The sequence below is a fragment of the Trachemys scripta genome, chromosome 4, assembly GCF_013100865.1.
Source record: "Trachemys scripta elegans isolate TJP31775 chromosome 4, CAS_Tse_1.0, whole genome shotgun sequence".
Lineage (NCBI taxonomy): Eukaryota > Metazoa > Chordata > Testudines > Emydidae > Trachemys > Trachemys scripta.
The window spans coordinates 62059890-62082776 of NC_048301.1; the positions used below are offsets into that span (position 1 = coordinate 62059890).

A 22887-nucleotide genomic window follows, 5' to 3' on the forward strand; every position below is an offset into this window, starting at 1 on the left:
AGCCACTGGCTGCACAGAGATGGGAGATCACTGTGCAACTCCCCTCCCAGGACACGGACTCAGCAGTGAGGCTGCACACAATCCTGACACAGTGCAAGGATCCAGCCTGCCCCAGAAACACCACAGGATCCAGCCTGCCCCAGAAACACCTCTGTGCAGGCAGGCAGGCTCGGCAAGGCAGGATTCAAGAGTGGAGGGGCTTAATGTGGGGGAATCCAGTTGTGGGTTGAGAGGATTCGGTGTGAGGCAATCAGGTGTGGGCTGCTCAGTGAGGGATCCGGGTGCGGGGGGGATCTGGATCCAGAGGAGCTGGTTGGGGGTTCTGAGTGCAACAGAAATGGGACTCTGCAGGGGGGGTCCAGGTGAAGGTGACTGAGGTTCGGGGGGAGAGGGAGGGAGTTATATGGGAGTGGGAGGATAGAGTTCAGCAGGGGGGTCTGGGTGTACAGGGATCCCTCCCCCTGCAGCTGAGGAGTGATGGGTGCAAGAAGTGTGTGTGTGGGGAGTTTGCAGAGCTTCCTGCAGCCGGGGGAGAAATCTGGGGGTGGGTTTGACCTGGCCCCAGATGCTGTGCAGGAGAAGAGGAAGTCCTGCCCTCCCCAGCCCAGCTGTGACTAGCAGCTGAGCCCAGTGCAGAGTAGGAGTCACCAGCTGGGTCTTCCCCAGTCCTGCCTCCTGCCCCACAGTGATTTACCTTTCTGCCGACTGCCCTGGGCACCTGAAACATATTGCTGAGGAGGTTTGCATGACCGCTCTTGTAGCTTCCCTTTGCTTCCCCGTCAGAGTGTCATTCTTCTGAAGGGAAGGAAAGAAATCTGCAGGCGACATAAATTCTGCTCATGCACAGTGGAGCAGAATTTCCCCAGGAGTACTACGTGCTCCAGGTTGCAAAGCTTTCAAGCAGTTAAAAATCCCACATTTATGCAAAATAAAATAAAAAAAATAATAATAATAAACCACCCAAATCCCAGTACTACGCTGTCTTATCAAAACCCTTGAGGGCTGTCTTCATCTATTCCACTCGTCAAAATTCATCACTTGCAGCTTGGAAGTGCACACAAATCATGTGGAATTTTTCAAATGTTGTCCCTCTTAGGAGGTCTTTTAAATCTCCAGAAACCACAGCTCTAGAGGGCTGTGCCAGGAACTGTGGTATACAGAGCACAATAATGGATGCTGACCAAAACTACAACCAATCTGTACCCGAAAGAGCATAGCTGGTGTGGACACAGAGCACCATTGGTACTTATATTGGTGCTAATCTACACAATCCACTCTCTAAGGTAGAGAAGGCCAGCTAGGGCTAAGTCTGCTCTAGAGTTATGTATTGCTGAAACGCTCATATCCAAGAGATGTTTGGCTGAAGAGACCTTGAAGCAGCTTTTTGTGAATTACTTTTCATAATGACAAGTCCCAGTTCCTGTATCTGAACATACATCACATTTATATTTTTGTGTAGTTTGGATCACCATTATAATGTTTGTTTATTGCATATTATCTCCCTTCACAGTCAACTGTTGTGATTTTATACATTCAGCTCCAGGTTAAAAATTCACTATATGGTATTTTAATCTTTAGATATTAATTTTTATAACAATTCCCAATTGCTAGTTGCTGCATTTGAATACGTAACATTTATATTGTTAGAAAGGAATATAGCAGAAAATGAGTAGTTTTAGTAAATGACATAGAGACAGATGGAATTTTAAACTTAAAAACAAAAGGCCAGCAATGAGCCTGCCCTTACCTGTTCAAAAAAGCATTTCCAAAGCGGCTGAGTTTACGGAATGGCTTCTTGGGGTCCACAACCAAAGCATTTCCAGGAGTACACCCTTCTGTATCTCCATACATCACAGCAATGAAAGAATCTGTGGTAGGCTCTGGACCAATCCTCATGCCTGGAAAGTCCTGTTCTAATAGGTACCTAGGGAAGGGGAATTATAAAAAGGAAAAGGAAGATGAGCCAGCATTTAGGTTAAAATAAATAAATAAATAAATAAAATACTGCCATTTTCTTTATACTTATATTAAAGAAATAAAATTCAAGAGACATATACCCCCTTAGTCCAACCACCATCAGGGACTAACTTTTTATGCATTTCACTATTTTTCTTGGCAAGAAATAGTTGTCGGAGTGTAAAACTGGAATTCCAACTTTTCACAAAAAGCAGCTCATAGAATATTAGGGTTGGAAGAGACCTCAGGAAGTCATCTAGTCCAATCCCCCGTTCAAAGCAGGACCAACACCAACTAAATCATTCCAGCAAGGGCTTTGTCAAGCTGGGCCTTAAAAATCTCTAAGGATGGAGATTCTACCCCCTCTCTAAGTAACCCATTAAAGTGCTTCACCAACCTCTTAGTGAAATAGTGTTTCTTAATATCCAACCTAGACCTCCCCCACTGCAACTTGAGACCATTGCTGCTTCTTATTTGGTCATCTGCCACCACTGAGAACAGCCTAGCTCCATCCTCTTTGGAACCTCCCTTTAGGTAGTTGTAGGCTGCGATCAAATCCCTCTTCTCTTCTGCAGACTAAATAACCCCAGTTCCCTCAGCTCTCCTCATAAGTCATGTGCCCCAGGTCCCTAATCATTTTCGTTGCCCTCTGCTGGACTCTCTCCAATTTGCCTACATCCTTTCTGTAGTGGGGGGGGGGGGACCAAAACTGGACACAATACTCCAGGTGTGGCCTCACCAGTGCCAAATAGAGGGGAATAATCACTTCCCTCGATCTGCTGGCAATGCTCCTACTAATACAGCCCAATATGCCATTGGCCTTCTTGGCAAGAAGGGTACACTGCTGACTTATACCCAGCTTCTTGTCCACTGTAATCCCCAGGTCATTTTCTGTAGAACTACTGCTTAGCCAGTTGGTCCCCAGCCTGTTGTGGTGCATGGGTTTCTTCCTCCCTAAGTGCAGGGCTCTGCACTTGTCCTTGCTGAACCTGATCCGATTTCTTTTGGCCCAATCCCCCATTTGTCTAGATCACTAAAGTCATATAAAGTCAGAATAATGAAAGTCAATCCTCCCCTGTAAACCATAGATAAAAACATGCCCTCAACTATAAGATTCACTTCACCAGTTAGTGACTCAAGCATGACTACACAAAGTTGTAGTTAATTCAAGGTATGCTGCTGTACATGACTGCTGCCAGCAAATACAGCAATGCATACATTAGGAAGTCTCATTTAGAACATGTGTATTTAAGTTTGTATGTGTGCTGCTAACAGCAACGCCTATAGAAAGAGGGGTTTTAAACTTGCAGACATGGTCAGAAAAGCGATCAGGTGAAAATGACACCAACTTCCTGAACAGATCTGACTGCTGGCTGAATTCACAGTCATATCTGCTGATTTTAGTAACATACATAAGTAAACTTTTCTTCTGGTAACACTTGTAGAGCCAACACATGGAGGAACGGGAGGTGAATTTGAGTCTGAATTGTATAACAGAACTGTTAACTAAGTTCCAATTGCAGAACTAATTTCTGTCCTAAGGCACATATATGCATCTCAGTTGAAGACAATTTCCTTCCTAGTACAGCACTGCACAATTGCCTAGCAGCATTCTGATGGGTTTTCCATCTCCCACTGAATCACCAGGGATAGGCTACTGCCAAAGGCAGGACAGCCTCCTTCATGGACCAGCTTAAGTGCTTAATTTCAATGGAACTCAGGCATATGCTTAAAAGTTGGGGACAGGCTTCCATGCTTTTCTGAATGGGGAAGTATTCCCAATTTGAGGCCAATATTAATAGCAAAATTCAGTTTATTAAGTAACATGCACTTTTGCAGCATACACCGGCTTACCCATTTTTCCAGATTCAGAGAAGGAAAGAGCAACTACAATAAGCCCTGCTTAGCTTCAAGAAAATTATGCTCTAACTCCCTATTCATAACAAGAACAGCAGAACTACCCTAGAAATACCCTTGAAGAATTGCATGTAGGAAAACAATTGAGGATTTAGTAATTCAAGAGTCTCCATCAAACAAAGAGAATCTGATCAATCAAGAATTACTAGGTTCGTGGGTTTCCCACAGAATTGGTGTATTTAAAGCCAATCACGACTTACTACAATTTAGGGCACGTTTGTGGATTGCCACTGTCAACGGCTTAAAATAATCAAAATTGGACCTATCAGGACAATTCTTCAGGCTTTAGTGATAGTACCATTGCTCTGACAGCCAGCGGCAGAATGCTCTGAGCATTCAGTGGGTGGGAGCCTGGACAATGCTGCTACTTTGGGGTCAATATTTAGCAATGGTTTGGTAGGTTGTGTGTCATTTTATAAAACAGCACTACTTTAATCTTACTTCAAGACTGCTGTAGCTGCATATACATTCCATGGAGCTTTTCCACTTGTTAAACAATTCCTGCTTCACTCTGCCTTCAGTTCAACAGAACTCAAACAACCAAAGCCTTATAATATTGGTACAAAGAAGTTAAATTCAAGGAACTAAAAGTATGATAGCTTTGAAATAGTATCTCTTCACCAGCCTCGGTAAACTTGCTTCAGGTAGCACCAAACTTATATTGTACAACCTACAGGGAACAACTCCATCATCTTATTTGATGTCTAAAATCTGAAGGAATGGTAGAAGGGAAGAACTACTATTTAACTCATACAGACCAAAACCAGAAAGATGACATGTAAGAGCCAAAAGATTAGAAGAGAGTCTCTCTCTCAGAATCTCCTATTTACTACCATGATATCAGAACAGGCCAAAGTCTGTCAACTACATTGTTCTGCTTCCAGGAGTGACCTGTATCAGCTTCTGCTTAATGCTCCAATGCCATGACTATGTTATTTATTTGGTAGAGGTGGGGGTGTAGAGAGAGAATAGTATGCATTCTTGAGCTCAGAGGACAGTCACTTTATGCTCAGATATATTGTAGCTCAGGTCTAAATACTGAAAATGGATCTGCACATCCCTGCACCCACATGGATTCAGTTTCAACATCTAGACAGGTTTCAGAGTAGCAGCCGTGTTAGTCTGTATCCGTAAAAAGAACGGGAGTATTTGTGGCACCTTAGAGACTAACAAATTTATTTGAGCATAAGCTTTCGTGAGCTACAGCCCACTTCATCGGATGCATAGAATGGAACATATAATAAGAGTATATATATACATACAGAGAAGATGCCATACCAGCTCTAAGAAGCTAATTAATTAAGCTGACCTATTATCAGCAGGAAAAAAACTTTTGTAGTGATAATCAAGATGGTCAATTACAGACAGTTGACAAGACATCTAGACAGTTGACATCTAGTCCTTAGATAACACTTATAACTACAGGTGCTAGTGTATTAATCTTTTTTAATCTAAAATTCTTTGTATCAGTAGCTGCAGAAGTGAGTTCCATAGATCAGGTATACTGTACTTCTCTTTCAAATAAGGATTTCCTTTTCACTGATGTTGCTCTTCAAAAAGAGTCTCTATTTTTGGTTTTAAGTCTCCTATTTTGCTATGAATCAGTGTTTCCAGAGACTCCTGCTGATGGAAGATGGTGATTCAGAAGATGGTGACACATACAACATAAAGCTTACAAAGTGGCAGCAACAATCTTAATCCCCAGTTCTGCAAATCAGAGCCACATAGATGAATCCACAGGTCTCTGAGGAGACCCATTGTGCAGGTGTCCACCAGCCTAGATCAGATCACAGGATAATGTCCCTTAGATACCGTTACCGCTCATCAACATGTCAGGCACCTTGAGGACGGAGGATTTACCCCAGATATTCCCTTCTCCCACATCTTCTTTTGTGATTTCTTTTTGGATATCTAGAGCCTGCTCAGGAAACTGCTGGGCTGCAACTCCAAATGAATTCAGTGGGAGCTGAACAGTATTGAGCGCCTCTCAGGAAAGACCCTTATGAACAGATTTTCCATTATAACAACATAGATGTGCAAATTCAAGATATTTACATATTCACATACAATCGCCATGTGTGGGCAACTACCAAACTTGCACATGCAAGCCATGGTAACGGCATCTACAACTTAGTTTCACAATTACACAAAATTTTGAAAACCAAGCCCTCATAGTAGCAATAATTTATACTTCAATATTGACTTCCATCCAAGGATTTCAAATCCCTTTCCACATATTACGCTTCACACAATTGACCCTATATACTACATTGATAGGCACACTAGAAATACTGAAGATACACATGTAACACCCTGGTAAGACAGATATTATGCATATCTGCAGACAGGAAACCTCTTTGCCTCAGTTTAAGTGACTGCCACAGACTTGCTGTATGACTGTGAGCCAGAATCCAGAACAGAACCAGATACTGACTACCAGTTGCAAGTTTTATTTAGCACATTTCCTCTCAATGTACAAACACCAGTCTCACCCAGCCACATGAAAGGAGAGGGCAGTCTCACTAAGAGTGAAAAACGACAGTGTTTTTTGTACAATACATTATGTTAACACAGGAAAACACCCAGATGTATAGTATAACGCCAGTGATCTCATGGCCTTGTCAGCAAAGATCAGTAGAGAAGGAGTCCAAGAGTTTACAGGAAGACTATTTTAAAATAGGATGCGTCTCACAGACAGACTAGTTCATGCCACACACATCCTGTGGACTGCAAGCTTTCCTTCTACATGAGGTGCAGTCTTCCTGCACTTATAATGAATGCTGTAAGGTCTTCCCAAGACCTCGTTGCAGAGCTTGAAGCCAAACTGTGGGAAACTTCATTTCAAAATTAGATGTGCCAAGGATTAAGCACAGTTCATGACATGGTGATCAACCTTTAAAGTGCATTGCTTCAGTTATGCTGAACTACTGCATTAGCACAAGCTAACTGCTTCTCAGTAATGTTAAGCAAGGATGCTCTAGCTAGCAATTATTATGACATGTGGAAACACAATGGAAGGCTTCTTTCCTCCCTCCGGACCTTCCACTCAAAATAGCCTCCAGTCACAAAACCCCTATTTTTGTTTTATAAACTGGGCTCTTTAGTCCAGGCAGAGGATGTTTGTTTAAGTGTGGGAATTCTGCTCTGAAAGAAAACTCATGACATTTGATGTCAGTGAATGATAAATTTAATCTTTACAAATCCACAGAGATTAAAAAGTATCATAAATCTTATCCGAACCATTGTAGACACGGGGCCATTGTCAGTTCTTCCCCACAATCAGATTAAATATACTCATACCCACCCTTTGCAAACCCAAGATTTTATATGCTCCCACATTTTGAAAGTGTAACTCCGACACAAATGTTTTAAAATCCTGCCTCAATGCTTGACACTGGCTATGGGGAACAAAAAAGTTAAGTGTACCATTGCACCATAACACTGAATATAATAACAAAGCTAAACTTGGCAGACTAAAGAGAGAAAGTTTTAATTCTGAATTTCCTTGCCTTGATTAGTTTTAAAAAAGTCAGACCCTTCTAGTTTTAAAATACATCTATTTAGTAGTATAAAAATGCTTAAACTTCACATTGATATCAAAATGAGACGCAACAAGATTTTAGAATAGGGCATAAATTTATTTGATCATTAAATAGAAAAAAAAATAAACACCATAGCTGACTACAAAAGCATAAGGGCTAGTTCCTGTTTGATATAACAAAGTGTCAATTGTCCCCATTTCCCTCCACCTTCAAAAAAAAAAATGTTTTGTTTTGCAATCACTTGCCAAGAGGTACTGAATGCACAATACTTCCTTCCTTCTTTATAGTAACCATGACAAATTGAAAGACTAATAGAAGGATTAAGGGTATGCTGTTACGCAGTTTAAACCTAAAATAAAGATAGTTTTTCCTAAAAAACAAAACAGGGGGAGGATGATGAATAGGAATGTTTGCTGGATTTATTATTTGAATTAAAAATACATTTTGTTTGGTTTGGTTTTTAAATTATATACTTCTTTAGACATTCTCTGGCAGTGTCAGATACTCAAACAATCAATACCGTACTACTATACAATAACCAGATAGGATAATAAACAGGACAAAAATCAATGAATTAAATAAATAAATAAATAAAATCGGATTTTTTTTTATTTAAATTTGATTTTTTTGATAAAATAGTTTTTTTTCCTCAAAAAGCATCTAAAGATAGTTTTAATTAAGATACATTATAGCTCAAAGATATCTCATCATGGAGTAGAGATTATAAATTCTAATTCTATAGTATGAGAATATATTCATGTAATGTTTAAGACAAGTTTTGTAAATGAGTTCCAATAGATTAGGGACCCAATCTTATGGGATTCCAGGGGCTTCTTTATAGATTATTTAGGTTAATCTTTCTATCTACCCAATGGGACTCAGTGCTCAGACTAGAAGATACTGTCAGAAATGCTTAGTTTTGCAGTTTTCAGACTGTGCATTTGTGTCTCCAGAGATCACATGCTTGTTAACAGCAAAAATGTTTTTAAATAAAATAAACAGAGGTGAGAAATAACAGACCTCAACCCTATTGTCCTTCTGCAAATTTGTGTACACAGAGTCGATCCCTTACCTCTCTCTAAAAGTGCAAAGTTTCAAAAAGTTCAATGAATAGAAGATTGTTCGGGGCGGAATAGATCTGGACAAGGAGAACAAGTCTGGAGATAAATATGAGAAGGGAGGGACAGGCAGTAGAAACAAAATTGAAACAGTTTGAGCAGCATATTCCAGAAGTCTTGAGGTCTTTCTGAGTGTAGCCTTCATGGATTTGAGATCGATCATCTCACTAGAAGGGAAAACCTATAATGGCAGTAAGCTGTAAAAGAGACCCAGTTTGGGAATATTTTAAATGAAGTTCCTCTACCTGTGGGTAAGACAGGCATGCATGCAAAACACAAACAGTGCAACAAAGAAATGCAAGGCCTGGCTGCCCGAATGAAACAACATCATGAGAAGTGTTCCTTCTCAGGAGGAAGCTGCATTGAAGATGATGAATGGATGATGAACATGCAGGATCTTCAGGTTGGTAAACTTTTTTATTTCATACTTCTTTCTTAAGGACTCCTGTCTTCCTTTTGAACTAATCTTGAATTCTCATATTTGAGCAAAAAATATAGTTGTTACTCTATGGTACTATCATTTTAGATTCAGTTGTGATAAAAAAAAATAGCTGAAATAGGCAGATCTTCCTTTTACAATTTCACCTTTAAAGTAGTACTGAGTGTCAGTGAATGCAATGAGTAATACTAAATAAGCTGTATGGTAATAATAATTAAATAACTGCATTGACTTATTCTGTTTAGGAGAATCCATCCTCAACATATAGGTTCTGAAGACTATCCACCTTCAAGATCACCATCATTTTCTATAGTTTCAGAGTTATCTGCCAATAATAGTGTTTCAGTCATATCATGTATGTCACATAGCCACAGTATATCACCTGTAGCAAAAGAAAAAAAAAATCTCCATCATCCAGAAACAACCATAGATAAGTTTGTGATAAGAACCAGCAGATTACAAAAAGAGGTAATTGATGAAAAAATTGCCCTGTTTATGCAACAAACCAATGGGAGCTGCAGGAAGTGGCGAGGGCCGAGGGACGTACTGGCCGCCGCTTCCCGCAGCCCCCATTGACCTGGAGTGGCAAACCACGGCCACTGGGAGCTGCGATCAGCCGAACCTGCGGACGAAGCAGGTAAACAAACCGGCCCAGCCTGCCAGGGGCTTTCCCTGAACAAGCAGTGGCCCTAGTTTGAGAACCACTGGTCTAGAGGGTAAAATTGTTAACCTGAGCCTTGATAGGTGGAGCAATGTCCACAATGATCCTGTTGTACGTGCTTGTGTGACAACAGAAGAAGGGAATATCTTCCTTACAGAAACAATCGTTACATCAGGAAATGCCCACACAGCAGAATACTTACAAGAACTAGCAGTAAAAGCTATAACAAACTGTTAAAAAATTCAAATGTCTCGTACACAGCTTGGTCACAGACAATGCTGCAAATGTATCCAAGATGAGAAGAAATTATTTAAAAGAGAGTGAAGAGAGTCCCAATCTAATAACATAGGGTTGCAGTGCTCATTTGAAGCACCTCCTAGCCAAAGACTTCAGTGTTCCAGAAATAAAGGCTAATGTTGTTGAAATTGCAAAATACTTCTGAAACAACCATTTTGCAGCAGCTGCTCTGAAAAAAGTCGGAGGAACCAAGCTAACTCTCCCACAAGACATGCAATGGAACTCAGTAGTGGACTGTTTTGAGCACTAAATTAAGAACTGGCGTAATCTGCTGACGGTTTGTGAACAAAATCATGAAAAAATAGATGGCACCGTCACAGCCAAATTCTCAACATTGGGCTTAAGAGAATGTTGAACACATGCTGAGTACCTGAAGCCTATTTCTGTAGCCTTGAACAAAATGCAGGGAAATAGCTGTTCTATTGCTGACGCTGTTGAAATTTGGAAGGAACTGAGTGAGATCTTAAAAGAGAAATATGCAATGACAGAGTTAAATTACAAGCATTCAAAAAACAAATTGGACAAGCACCATCTCCAGCTCATTTTCTTGCAAATATTCTCAATACTCAGTACCAGGGTCAAACCTTAACTGCCGAAGAAGAGGAGTTGGCTATGATATGGACATCCATCAGTCATCCCTCCATAATAAACTTCAGAGCAAAGGCTGAACCATTCAAGAAATATGTTTGCTGATGCTGTTTTAAAGAGTCACACCAGTGAACTGGTGGAAGTCATTTAAGCACTTGGATGCAGAGACTGTTGAAGTGATAATCTCACTTTTAACAGCGGTAGTTTCTTCTGCCGGTATAGAAAGAATATTTTCTCTCTTTGGACTAATTCATTCCAAATTGAGAGATCGTTTGGGACCTGAAAAAGCAGGAAAGCTTGTTTTTCTTTTCCAGATTATGAACAAACAGGAAAATGAAGGTGAAGACGACTCAGTTAGCTGCAGAAGCCAATATTTTAAGTTTCTCATGTTGACCTGGCTGACATAGTCTATTTAATTTTTGGTTTTGTTATTTTAAATATTTCATTTAACTATTTTAGTTAAAAACAATTTTAACAAAAAGAAACCAGACTTTAAAAAACTTGAATGTTTAACTAAATTCAAAAATTCATATACTTGTTTTGTTAAAATATTATGTTCGCTGTTGAAAAAAATAATCCAGAATTCAAAACGTTGTTTTAGTTAAATAAAACAATTTAAATGTCTGTCTGGTGATGTTCTCCTCCTAATAAACCATGGCAAGAAAATCCTCCAAATATTAATGATTAACCTGTTGAATTGAAGATAGTTCACCTCTGAATGACTTCATCAATATCTGCTTCAATTACCTTTGGTAAATGAAATAACCAAAACAATCATTCATCTTCTGATATAGCTGTAAAACTAATCTGAAAAGTTTTCAAAATAAATCACTGTTTAAAAATGTATAGCGTGTACCTTCTAAAAATGAAACCTACATCTATCTCTGAGTTATGAAGAATATGTATTAAGGTTATAACAACCGACAAGAATGCACTTTTATGTAGATATCCACGATTAAATAGAGTCTTCCTGACTAGTGATTTAAATCATGAGTTAAATCAATTCGATTTAAATCAAATCCATCCTGATAATAAAACTAAACTGATCATTTAAACTAAGTGAAAAAAGACTCAACAGTATCAAGGGTGCAGCTGAAGTGTTATTAGAAACATGCAGAGATTTGTTCAAATTATTTGAAATCTTGCCAGCATTCCTTTATCTACTTTCATTCTGTATAGGCTTGGTGTTGAGGAGTTAGTGTTTGTGGAGTTTATAAGGGGAGGGGGAAGAGTAGCACCTGGAACCATAATTTTACATTTTTGTCAATGTCTAAATTAAAAAATGACTATATACTGACTGTAAACAATGCAAAAAATTGCATTCAGATTGACTAAAACCAAAACTTTTTCACATGAAACTAAGAATCTAACACTAAGTCACAACAACCAGCACTCATATGAGCCTTACCTACTTCCTTCATTCATTCAGCCCCCAATCAGGCAAAACATTTAAGCATGTGCTTAACTTTAAGTAAGTGACTTCAATGGGACTACTCACATACCTAAAAGTTAAGTGTTTTGCTGACTCAGTAGGAAAGACTGCACAAGAAGTATTTTTTCGGGGTAAAATGTTTTCCACCTTTTAAATCTCAATCCTTCTTGAGGAAGCAGAGCATTAAATGCAGAAGCAGAAGAATAGATTTATGACTTCAGGTTTAAATCAAAGTTTACTTGTGAAAAGCCTGCTGGAAGAAATTTACCAGCCAATATTTATTTACAATAAAATAATATTTTTCCCTTTTCTCTTCCCAAGCTCTACACTCACAGCAGTTAACTACATTACTAAACATTTTAGGTAATAGAGTTAAGCTAAAAGCAGGTTACATACAAGTACGTGGCACCAAAAATATTTTTTTAAAAGCCCTGCAAGGAATATTGGAATGTTTAAACTTTATATTTATTTTCCAAAACTATCCTTTGAATTCAAAACGAAGAGTACAAAAAACCTGAAGATCCATGAAATATTTGCTCTCACCTAAATTTGCCCTGAGGTCAGGTAATACATTGATTTGGAAATATATTTGTGACGTTGCACTTCATATGCTTTATGGAAATAAGCTTATAAATATGACATAACTGGAATATGCTTTACATTAAATACCCCTTGTATGGTATCATTAGAAAGCTTGTAATCTACTGAGTGTATTCATCCTACTTGTTTGAACGTATTATTTCTATGTCTGGAGTTAGAAAAATAAGATATAAACTTGTATTCCTGATGTAAACATATTAAGTGGAAGCCATTAAGGGTGCTCCAGAATCAATGAACTGTAAATGGATTTATTTACCTGCAAACCTTCCTTTGTAGGACTAGGCCAGCCCACCGGTAATGAAGAATGAGATCTCACAGGGACATGTGACCATGTCACCTGATACTGAAATCCATCTTAAATCTTGTATGTTTCCATTTAGAAGGAGGGGTGGGGGCAGGGAGATGCAGTCAGTGCCTAAGGTTGGGGATGCTCTCTCAAGGGTTGTCTGTCAGGAATTTGCAGCTAAACAAAGGGCTGACCCCTCCCTTGAGGGCATAAGAAAGTGCGTCTCGGAGGGAACTCCAGGAAAGGGGGCAAGAGGGTGGGGGAGGTTTTTTGAAGAGGATGGGAAACTGTATAGGGAGGCCCCTGTAGGGAAGAACCGAGGCCCTGGCCAACCCTACAAGCAGTTAGTTGTACCCAGCCAACACCAGGGGGAATTAGTGCTGGTAGCACACGATAGGCCCGTTGCTGGTCACTTGGGGGTACAGAGGACTTACGACAGGCTGAGGAGGAATTTCTACTGGCCAGGGATACCGAATAATGTGAGGGATTATTGTAGGACTTGTGCGGTGTGTCAAGAGAGGAAGAAACCGGTGAGACCCCAGAAGGCTCCGCTGAGTCCCTTGCCTATCATACGGGAGGCATTCCAAAGGGTGGCAATGGACATAATGGGTCCTATGCCACACCCCACTTGGAGGGGGAACAAAGCCCGTTGCCAACTCTGTCCACATATCATTCAAGAGACACCATGATAGGACCTAATCACATCAGCCACACCATCTGATTGCATGGTGTGGCTGATGTGATTAGGTTCACCTGCACATCTACCAATGTGATATATGCCATCATGTGCCAGCAATGCCCCTCTGCCATGTACATTGGCCAAACCGGACAGTCTCTACGCAAAAGAATAAATGGACACAAATCAGACTTCACAAATTATAACATTCAAAAACCAGTTGAAGAACACTACAACCTCCCTGGTCACTCAATTACAGACCTCAAAGTCGCAATATTCCAACAAAAAAAACTTCAAAAACAGACTCCAGCGAGAAACTGCTGAATTGGAATTAATCTGCAAACTGGACACCATTAAATTAGGCTTGAATAAAGACTGGGAGTGGATCGGTCATTACACAAAGTAAAACTTTCTCTATGCTAATTTTTCCCCCTACTGTTACTCACACCTTCTTGTCAACTGTTGGAAATGGGCCATCCTGATTATCACTACAAAAGTTTTTTTTTCTCCTGCTGATAATAGCCCACCTTAATTGATTAGTCTTGTTATACCTGGTATGGCAACACCCATTTTTTCACGTTCTCTCTATATATAGCTATAGCTTCCTACTGTATTTTCCACTGCATGCATCCGATGAAGTGGGTTTTAGCCTACGAAAACTTATGCCCAAATAAATTTGCTAGTCTCTAAGGTGCCACAAGTACTCCTCGTTCTTTTTAAGTACTGTATATCTTAGTGGTGGTGGATTTTGCCTCGGTATCCTGAGGCAATCGCGCTAACATAGAAGCTGAAACAGTGGCAAGAGCCCTGCTCACCATATTCAGCAGAGTGGGCTTCCGTAAGGAGATTTTGTCTGATCGGGGGGCAAATTTTATGTTGCAGTTGTTCAATAAGCTATGGAAGGTATGTGGAGTGAGACAGCTTAAGACGGCCCCCTACCATCCCCAGGCCAATGGGCTGGTGGAAAGATTCAATAGGACCCTAAAATCCATGCTGGGGATGTATGCCAAGAAAAGGTGCCAGAGTTGGGACGAGTTATTGCCATTCCTACTGTATGCCTACAGGGAGGTACCCCAAGAGTCCATGGGATTGTCCCCATTTGACCTTCGGTATGGGAGGAAAGCGAGGGGACCTCTCTATCTCATTAGGGATACCTGGAAAGGATGCAACAAGGTGAGGGAAGAACCCATGACTGGATATGTTCAGAGGTTCAGGAGGGAGTTAAAGGCCATGATGGAAATTGTCCAAAACAACCTCCGCAGCAGTCAGGCCAAGTAAAAGGCATGGTATGATAAAAATACTTGTAAACGCACTTTTGACATGGGTGATTTGGTAATGTTACTCAGTCCTGCGAAAAAATTCAAAATGCAAAACTCCTGGGAGGGGGCCTTTGAAGTGGTGGAAGTGGCAAATGAGGAAACTTATAAAGTTAAAAAGCTGCTTGATGATACTATGCCCTAACTAGTATAGGTAAACAGACTCAAGGCCTATCACAGTAGAGTGGCCAGGGTAAACATGATCGGTTGTGTCAAAGGGGAAACTGAGGCATGCCCACTCACTGATTTGATGGCTGAATGCCAAAATGGGTCAACTCTGGAAAGGATGGAAATCTGTAGGGAGCTGACACCAGTCGAAAAGGGGGAAATGTTATCAATGCTGCAAAAGTAGAGTGAGTATTTTCCAACAAACCAGGGAGGACACACTCGCTGTCCCATAGAATCCTCACGAAAGGCACACAACCCCCCCGTTCCAGGTCTTGCAGCGCCACCAGCAAGATGAAGGAGCAAATTCATGCTGAGATACAAAGCATGTTGGACCTGAGGGTGATTAAGGAATCTGACATTGCGTGGGCTTCCCCTGTGGTCTTGGTCCCCAAAAGGGATGGCACTGTAAGATTTTGTGTAGACTATAGGAAACTCAATGCTGTCACTGTAACAGATGCATACCCCATGCCAAGAATTGATGACATGCTGGATATGCTGAGCCAAGCCAAGTACCTCAGTACCTCTGATCTAACTAAAGGCTACTGGCAGATCCCTTTGGAGGGGGAGGCACAACAAACATCAGCTTTTATCACTGACATAGGGCTCTATGAATTTACGGTGCTACCTTTTGGTCTGGTAAATGCTGGTGCAACCTTCCAGAGACTGGTCAATAGAGTGTTAAATGGTTTGCAGAATTATGCTTGGGGGCATACATAGATGGCTTTGCTGTATTCAGCAACACCTGGAGTGACCACAAGGAGCATCTGGGAGTTGTGCCATCAAAGCGCAAAGAAGCTGGACTAACTGTGAAACCCTCTAAGTGCAAGATAGGGGCAGCCAAAATCCCTTATCTAGGACACTGGGTAGTGGGGGGGAGGGGAGGGGCGAAATAACCCCCAACCTTCTTAAGGTGGAAGCCATCATAAAATGGCCTGTACCCCAGACTAAAAGGCATGTCCAATCCTTCATAAGCTTGGCAAATTATTACAGGAGGTTTGTGGAGGGGTTCAGTGACACTGTATCCCCAATCACATGTAAAAAGCATCAACCTAATAAGGTAATTTTGTCAGAGGCGTGTCAGAAAGGTAAATGCACTCTTGTCTGCGGAGCCTGTGCTGGTTATCCCTGACTTTGATAAGACTTTTGAATTGTGTACGGATGCATCAGACACAAGGTTGGGTGCTGTGCTAATGCAGTCAGGGGAGGGCAACAAGAAGCACCCCATTGCCTTCCTAAGCAAAAAGGTGTCCCCTGCTGAACAGAATTACTCTGTCATAGAAAAAGAGTGATTCTAACTGACCATTCAACCTTGGCATGGCTTAACCGAACTAAGGACATAAAAATCCAAACTGCTAAACTGGAGCCTGGTCCTGCAGGAATTTGACATGGAAATTATGCATATTAAAGGAAAAGAGAACTGGATAGCAGATGCCCTGTCCAGGAAAGAGGAATTTTACGTGTACTGCCTCCACCACGGACTCTGGTAATAAGTTCAGGAGGAGGGTGTGACGTTGCACTCCATACGCTTTATGGAAATATGTTTATGAATATGACATAACTGGATTATGCTTTGTGCTAAATACCCTTTGTATGGTATCATTAGAAAGCTTGTAATTTACAGAATGTGTTCATCCTATTTTTTTGCCTGTATTATTTCTATGTCTGGAGTTAAAAAAATAAGATATAAACTTGTATTATTGATGTAAACATATTAAGGGTGCTTCAGAATCAATGACCTGTAAATGGGTTTATTTACCTGCAAGCCTTCCTGTGTAGGTGTGGGCCAGCCCACCGGTAATGAAGAATGAGGTCTTACAGGGACATGTCACCATGTCACCTGATACTGAAATCCATCTGAAATCTTGTACTTTTCCATTTAGAAGGAGGGTTGTGGTCCAAGCACAGACAAAAGATCCCCGCCTTGTACCAAAGCTATAAAAGGGGGCGGAGCAGGACAAAGAGGTGGCCAGTCATGATAAAGCCCCTGCTTATCACCTAAGATGTCTGCTGGAACTAACAAGGACTGTACCAAGGGAAAGGATTGGGCCCAGACTAGGAAGAAGTCTAGTCTGTGAAAGAAGTTTATTGGAACATCCCTGAGGGTGAGATATTACCTGTAATCAGTTTCTTAATCTATTAGGCTTAGACTTGCATGTTTTTGCTTTATTTTGTTTGGTGACTTACTTTGTTCTGTCTGTTATTACTTGAAACCACTTAAATCTTACTTTTTATACTTAATAAACTCACTTTTGTTTTTAAGGAACCCAGAGTAAGTGATTAATACTTGGGGGAGCAAACAGCTGTGCATCTCTCTCTATCAGTGTTATAGAGGGTGGACAATTTACGAATTTACCCCGTATAAGCTTTATACAGAGTAAAACGTATTTATTTGGGGTTTGGATCCCATTGGGAATTGGGTGTCTGGGTGCTGGAGAGGTAACCTGCTGAGCTGTTTTTGGTTAAAGTCTGCAGCTTTGTGTGCATGGCCCAGACCCTGAGTCTGTGTTGCAGCTAACTAGCATGTCTGGCTCAACAAGGCAGGATTCTGGAGTCCCAAGCTGGCAGGGAAAACAGGCTCAGAGGTAATTTCAGCACATCAAGTGACAGTCCCAAGGGGATCCCTGTGACCGAACCCGTCACAATACTATACGGACTCCAAACCCACAAAGCAGCTTTTAATTTAATTTAAAAAAAAGTTAATGTGAGCACAGGGCAATGTTTGAACAATAAACTATTTTTCACAAATAGCCTTAAAATACAAATAACTTTTCCACTTCTCTTATCTGCACCTACCCTTTGGGAGCCCAAAGCTGCACTTGGTTTTCTTACCTAATTATGTCCTAATTCGCAATTCTGCAAATACTTATGCATAACCGTAATTTACTCATCCAAGCAAAATTAAGCAGTGTATAAGAGCTTGCAGGATGGAAGCAATAATCACTAAAGAAACCAAATTCAGTTTCAAGCTTCCAATGGGTAGTTGTAAATAAGAGAAGAGAAAACTGACTTGATATTTAAAAACGTTTGAAGACAGTTGAACTGTTCAGTGGTAAAGGTAAACATGGGTATAAGACTCTGCAGGATCTGGGCCTATGTTAAAAGAGAAAAAAAGATAGTTTGTTATTGTAAAGTTGCTAGTAAATGATAATCTGTTGGTATTTAGAGAATAAGAAAAAAGAAGTTTTGTAGAATTTAAAGTAGGACTTTCCATGAACCTTGCAGATATAAAAAGCAGATTAAAACTTGATCCTCATCTCTACAAGGTTCCTTGGACAGTTCTAAGTTACTGTACTTGGGAAAATTACATTTTCAGTGCAATTTATGAGGAATGCAAAAACTAGCAACTTTGTATAATTAACATGTGGGGAAATGCAGACATTTTCATGCCATGTACCTATTTGCAAGGTCATGCCCTGTACATAATCGTAAAGTAATTACCAAACAAGTGTTTGAAGTAACAAGAGAAACAGGAAAGACAAGAAAGGCAAGAGGAAAAATGCTGAACCTAGCCCACATTTAAAAAAAAAAAAAAAAAAAAATCATGAAATATTTGGGGCAAGGGAGGGATAGCTCAGTGGTTTGAGCATTGGCCTGCTAAACCCAGGGTTGTGAGTTCAATCCTTGAGGGGGGCACTTAGGGATCTGGGGCAAAATCAGTACTTGGTCCTGCGAGTGAAGGCAGGGGGCTGGACTCAATGACCTTTCATGGTCCCTTCCAGTTCTATATCTCCATATATTATCACTGCAGGAATATTTAATTGTAAATAGTACTATGTCGTACAGGACAGCTCACAAAAAGTTTATCATCTTTAAGGTTTCGTGACCCACAAGCCCTTCAAGGCTAAGTGGCAGAGAGCCCCCTTCCCCCCGCCATACTGTAACTCACATCAGGCCTGACGCACTCATTTCCCCAGCACATTGTTGTCATAATATAGATCTAGGGCCCTACCAAATTCACTGCCATGAAAAACGCATCACGGACATGAAATCTGGTCTTTTGTGTGCTTTTACCCCATACTATACAGATTTCACAGGGGGAGACCAGAGTTTCTCAAATTGGGGGTCCTGACCCAAAAGGGAGTTGCGGGGGGCGGTCACAAGGTTATTTTAGGGGGGGCCACAGTATTGCCACCCTTACTTCTGCGCTGCCTTCAGAGCTGGGTGTCCGGAGAGTGGTGGTCAGAGAGCAGAAGCTGTTGGCTGGGTGCCCAGCTCTGAAGGCGGCGCCCCGCCAGCAGCAGCACAGAAGTAAGGGTGGCAATACCATACCATGCCATCCTTAGTTCTGCACTGCTGCTGGCAGCGGTTCTGCCTTCAGAGCTGGGCTCCTGGCCAGCAGCTGCCACTCTCTAGCTGCCCAGCTCTGAAGGCAGCGCTACTGCCAGCAACAGCACAGAAGTAAGGGTAGCAGTACCCCCACAATAACCTTGCGTCCCTCCATGCAACTCCTTTTTGGGTCAAGTCCCCTACAATTACAACACCGTGAAATTTCAGATTTAAATAGGTGAAATCATGAAATTTACAATTTTTTAAATCCCATGACTGTGAAATTGACCAAACTGGACTGTGAATTTGGTAGGGCCGAATATATATATCAAAGGTGTCAGGGAAGGTGTCATGTGTGTACTGGTGACACACTAGGCCTGAAAATCATTGTGTGATACATGTACAGGTTATATTAATTCATTCATTCACACTCTCTCTCTCTCTCGCTCTCTCTATATATCTATATGTCTGACCAGCTTGGTTACAGGCAGAGGACAATGGAAGTTCATTTACATATAATGTAAACAAAGCCATCAAGCTAAATGAGCACGGGAGAAAACCACTGACCCATCACAGCAGGGGACAGAATCTGCACCCCAGGAAGCCTGCATCCGAAGAAGTGGGCTGTAGTCCACGAAAGCTTATGCTCTAATAAATTTGTTAGTCTCTAAGGTGCCACAAGTACTCCTGTTCTTCTTTTTCCTGGTTCTTGAGGCAGACACAATGGACTTTGAATAATAAAAGGGGAGCAAAAAAGATATTTTAGTTACCCATCACTTAGGGGACACAGGGAACAGCATGTGAACAACTTGTGAGCATGTGAAAGTTGCATTCTCTTGGCCTGGAGATGCTGATAACTTGATGTAAGAAAACCGCTTAGGCAAAGATTGCTAAGATTAAGTTTTAATCACTAGAAAATGTGTTGTGCGTTGTTTTATTTGCAACCATATCTGTCTCTTTTTCTCTTGCTTATTACCAATAAAGTCTCTCTTCTTTGTTAATAAACGTATTCTTGTTTTATTACAAAACCAGTACTGTGTATTAAAGTGAAGCGTGAGTTTTCAGCTAACCTACAGTCTGATGTGTGCATTCTCTCTTTGGAGGCACCAAACAATTTCTGAGTGTGTCCAGTGGGAGGGACTGGACACTGCAGGGAGACGTCTCTGGAGAAGTCAGGAACTGGGCTTCACTGATTGTTACCTGAAAGTTTACACTGGTAGAGTCTTGATGAATTTGTTGGAAAGACAGACAGACTGGTGTGTCAGAGAACTGACGCACAGCTTAGCAGTGGCAAAGCTCTCATTCTTGCTAAGGCAGAGGTGTAACACAGTGGCTCACAGTTCTGGGTGTCCTGAGCAAGACAGGTTAGTGATCACTGGTATAGAATTGTAGGGTCCCATTTCCTTCAAAGTTCGTTATCTCCACAGAACTATATTTCATAAAACTATCACTTCTAAAAGATCTTACATCCCACTCAGGTGCAATCTTACTTATACTAAACTCAAGAAAGAGTAGAGTGGCATATGCCTACGTATAACTTAATGCACATGTGCTACCTACCTTTCTGAGGGATCTGAAATCTACCAGCCACAGAAACAGAAGTACCAAGGTCACTCGCAAATCTGGATCCTGCATTTCAATGCAACACCAAAACTAGCACTATGGGCTGCACAGCTTTTAGATGTTTTACACTTGACTGCTGATGCAGTTATACACTATATTAACTCACAGTAACTACTGTTCATTGAACCAAGCTAGAAAAATATTACAGTAAATGGAAAACAACACATATTCCTTCCCATCAGTACAAAAAGCCATGAGATAGTGTCCTTAAACAGGAAGGCAAAAACAGAACAGAATGCTGAAAAAATTCAGAAATGTGCATCAAACTTAAATATCATATTTTTCAGACGTTTAGAAAAGCTTTTCTCTCCAATACAGTGATAACACAACAGAAGGCTTACCAGGGGAGGGCAAACTATGGCCCGTGGGCCAGATCCGGCTCGTCAGGGCTTTCAATCTGGCCCGCGGGATTGCCAGCCCCATGGCATAGCGGGGCTAAGGCAGGATCCCTGCCTGCCCTGGCCCCGCTCCGTTCCCAGAAGCGGCCAGCGCCACGTTCCTGCGGCCTCTGGGGGAGCAGGAGGCAGAGGGCAAGCCAGTGCCGGACATGCTGGCCACTTCCAGGAGTGGCGTGGGGCCAGGGCAGGCAGGGATCCTGCCTTAACCCTGCTGTGCGCAGCTGCCACCCCGGAGCCACTCAAGGTAAGCGGCGCCAGGCCAGAGCCCACACCCCTCCTGAACCCCACACCCCAACCCCCTGCCCTGAGCTCCCTGCTGAGCCCCAACCCCCTGCTGAGCCCCTTCCTGCACTCCGCACCCCCTCCTGCACCCCAACCCCCTGCCCTGAGCCCCCGCCGCACCCCGCACCCCAACCACTTGCCCTGAACCCCCGCCGCACCCCGCACCCCAACCACTTGCCCTGAGCCCCTTCCTGCTTACCACACCCCCTCCCACAACCCACATTACCTCCTGCACCCCAACCCCCGCCCCAGCCCTACATTCATGGCCCTGCATGCAATTTCCCCACCCAGATATGGCCCTTGGGCCAAAAAATTGGCCCACCCCTGGCTTAGACTGATTAGTTAATTTGCATGTCAACAAACAAAAGGTCCTGATTCACTCAATACACCAGTGCTACTTGCTTTGTGGCTTTAAGATGGAACAGGTAGTTAATACAGGTTATGTTTTTATCTTCTTTTAAAGTACTTTTAAATCATGCGTTCGCACTTTCCTACATACTCCACATTTTTCAATCCTGCCCTCATCCAAGCAAACTTGTTCCACCTGTCCACCCAGTGGAGATGTTTTCACTTGCACTTTCATGATAACACAAGCCACAGCTTGGAGCTTGTTCTGCCTCAGCCATCAAGGTTATTGTCTTCATTCTAGTGACAGGCCTCTCAACTTTCCACTCCATGTTTACTCTAGAGGTGTGTTACTGTTCAAAGATAATAGGTTTGTTACTGTATGAAAATGGTAGGTTTGTTCACCCGGGGTAGTGGTACTTACCACATGAAAAGGTATTTTCTTATGCAAGTGCAGGGGGCAGATGGAGGATTATTTAACAGATAGGCAGCAGGGCCAAGGAGGTATTTACCAAGTGAGAGTGGAAATGACAGGGTGAGGGGTATTTATCATATGAAGATGGAGGAGCAGGGAACTAATCATTCAGTGGAGGTGTGAAATGGATACTTACTGTCTGAAAGGAAAGTGGCAGAGGGGGCATGGCCACGGTGCATGCAAGAGTGGGTAGTTATGGAGTATTTATTGTATGAAACTGTGTGCTGGCAGGAGGGCCAAGGGAGTATATAACCCAGTTGCTGATGTCTTTACAGTATGAAGCTTAGGCACAGCGGCAACTACACTGATGGTGGGCTGTATGTCAATGCTGTTCCCCTGGGTAAGGGCTGGAAGGTATTTACCCCTGTGGGGTTATTTACCGAATGAGGAAGGAAAGGGGACGTTTACCCTCAATGGGGTTATTTCTAAATGAAGGAGTGTACCGCTATTGGACTGAAGCAAGGAATATTCACGTACGTGGGCAGCGGCGGGGGTCGGGGGG

At 41.8% G+C, this 22887-nt stretch overlaps 1 protein-coding gene across 1 annotated transcript in view; it reads right to left on the reverse strand.

The window, feature by feature from the left end:
* EHD4 (EH domain containing 4) overlaps positions 1-22887 on the reverse strand; it is a 66914-nt gene that overhangs the window by 43492 nt on the left and 535 nt on the right. The window contains exon 2 of the mRNA XM_034769145.1: positions 1748-1924. Coding sequence (XP_034625036.1) covers positions 1748-1924 — 177 coding nt within the window. The remainder of the gene's footprint in view (positions 1-1747; positions 1925-22887) is intronic.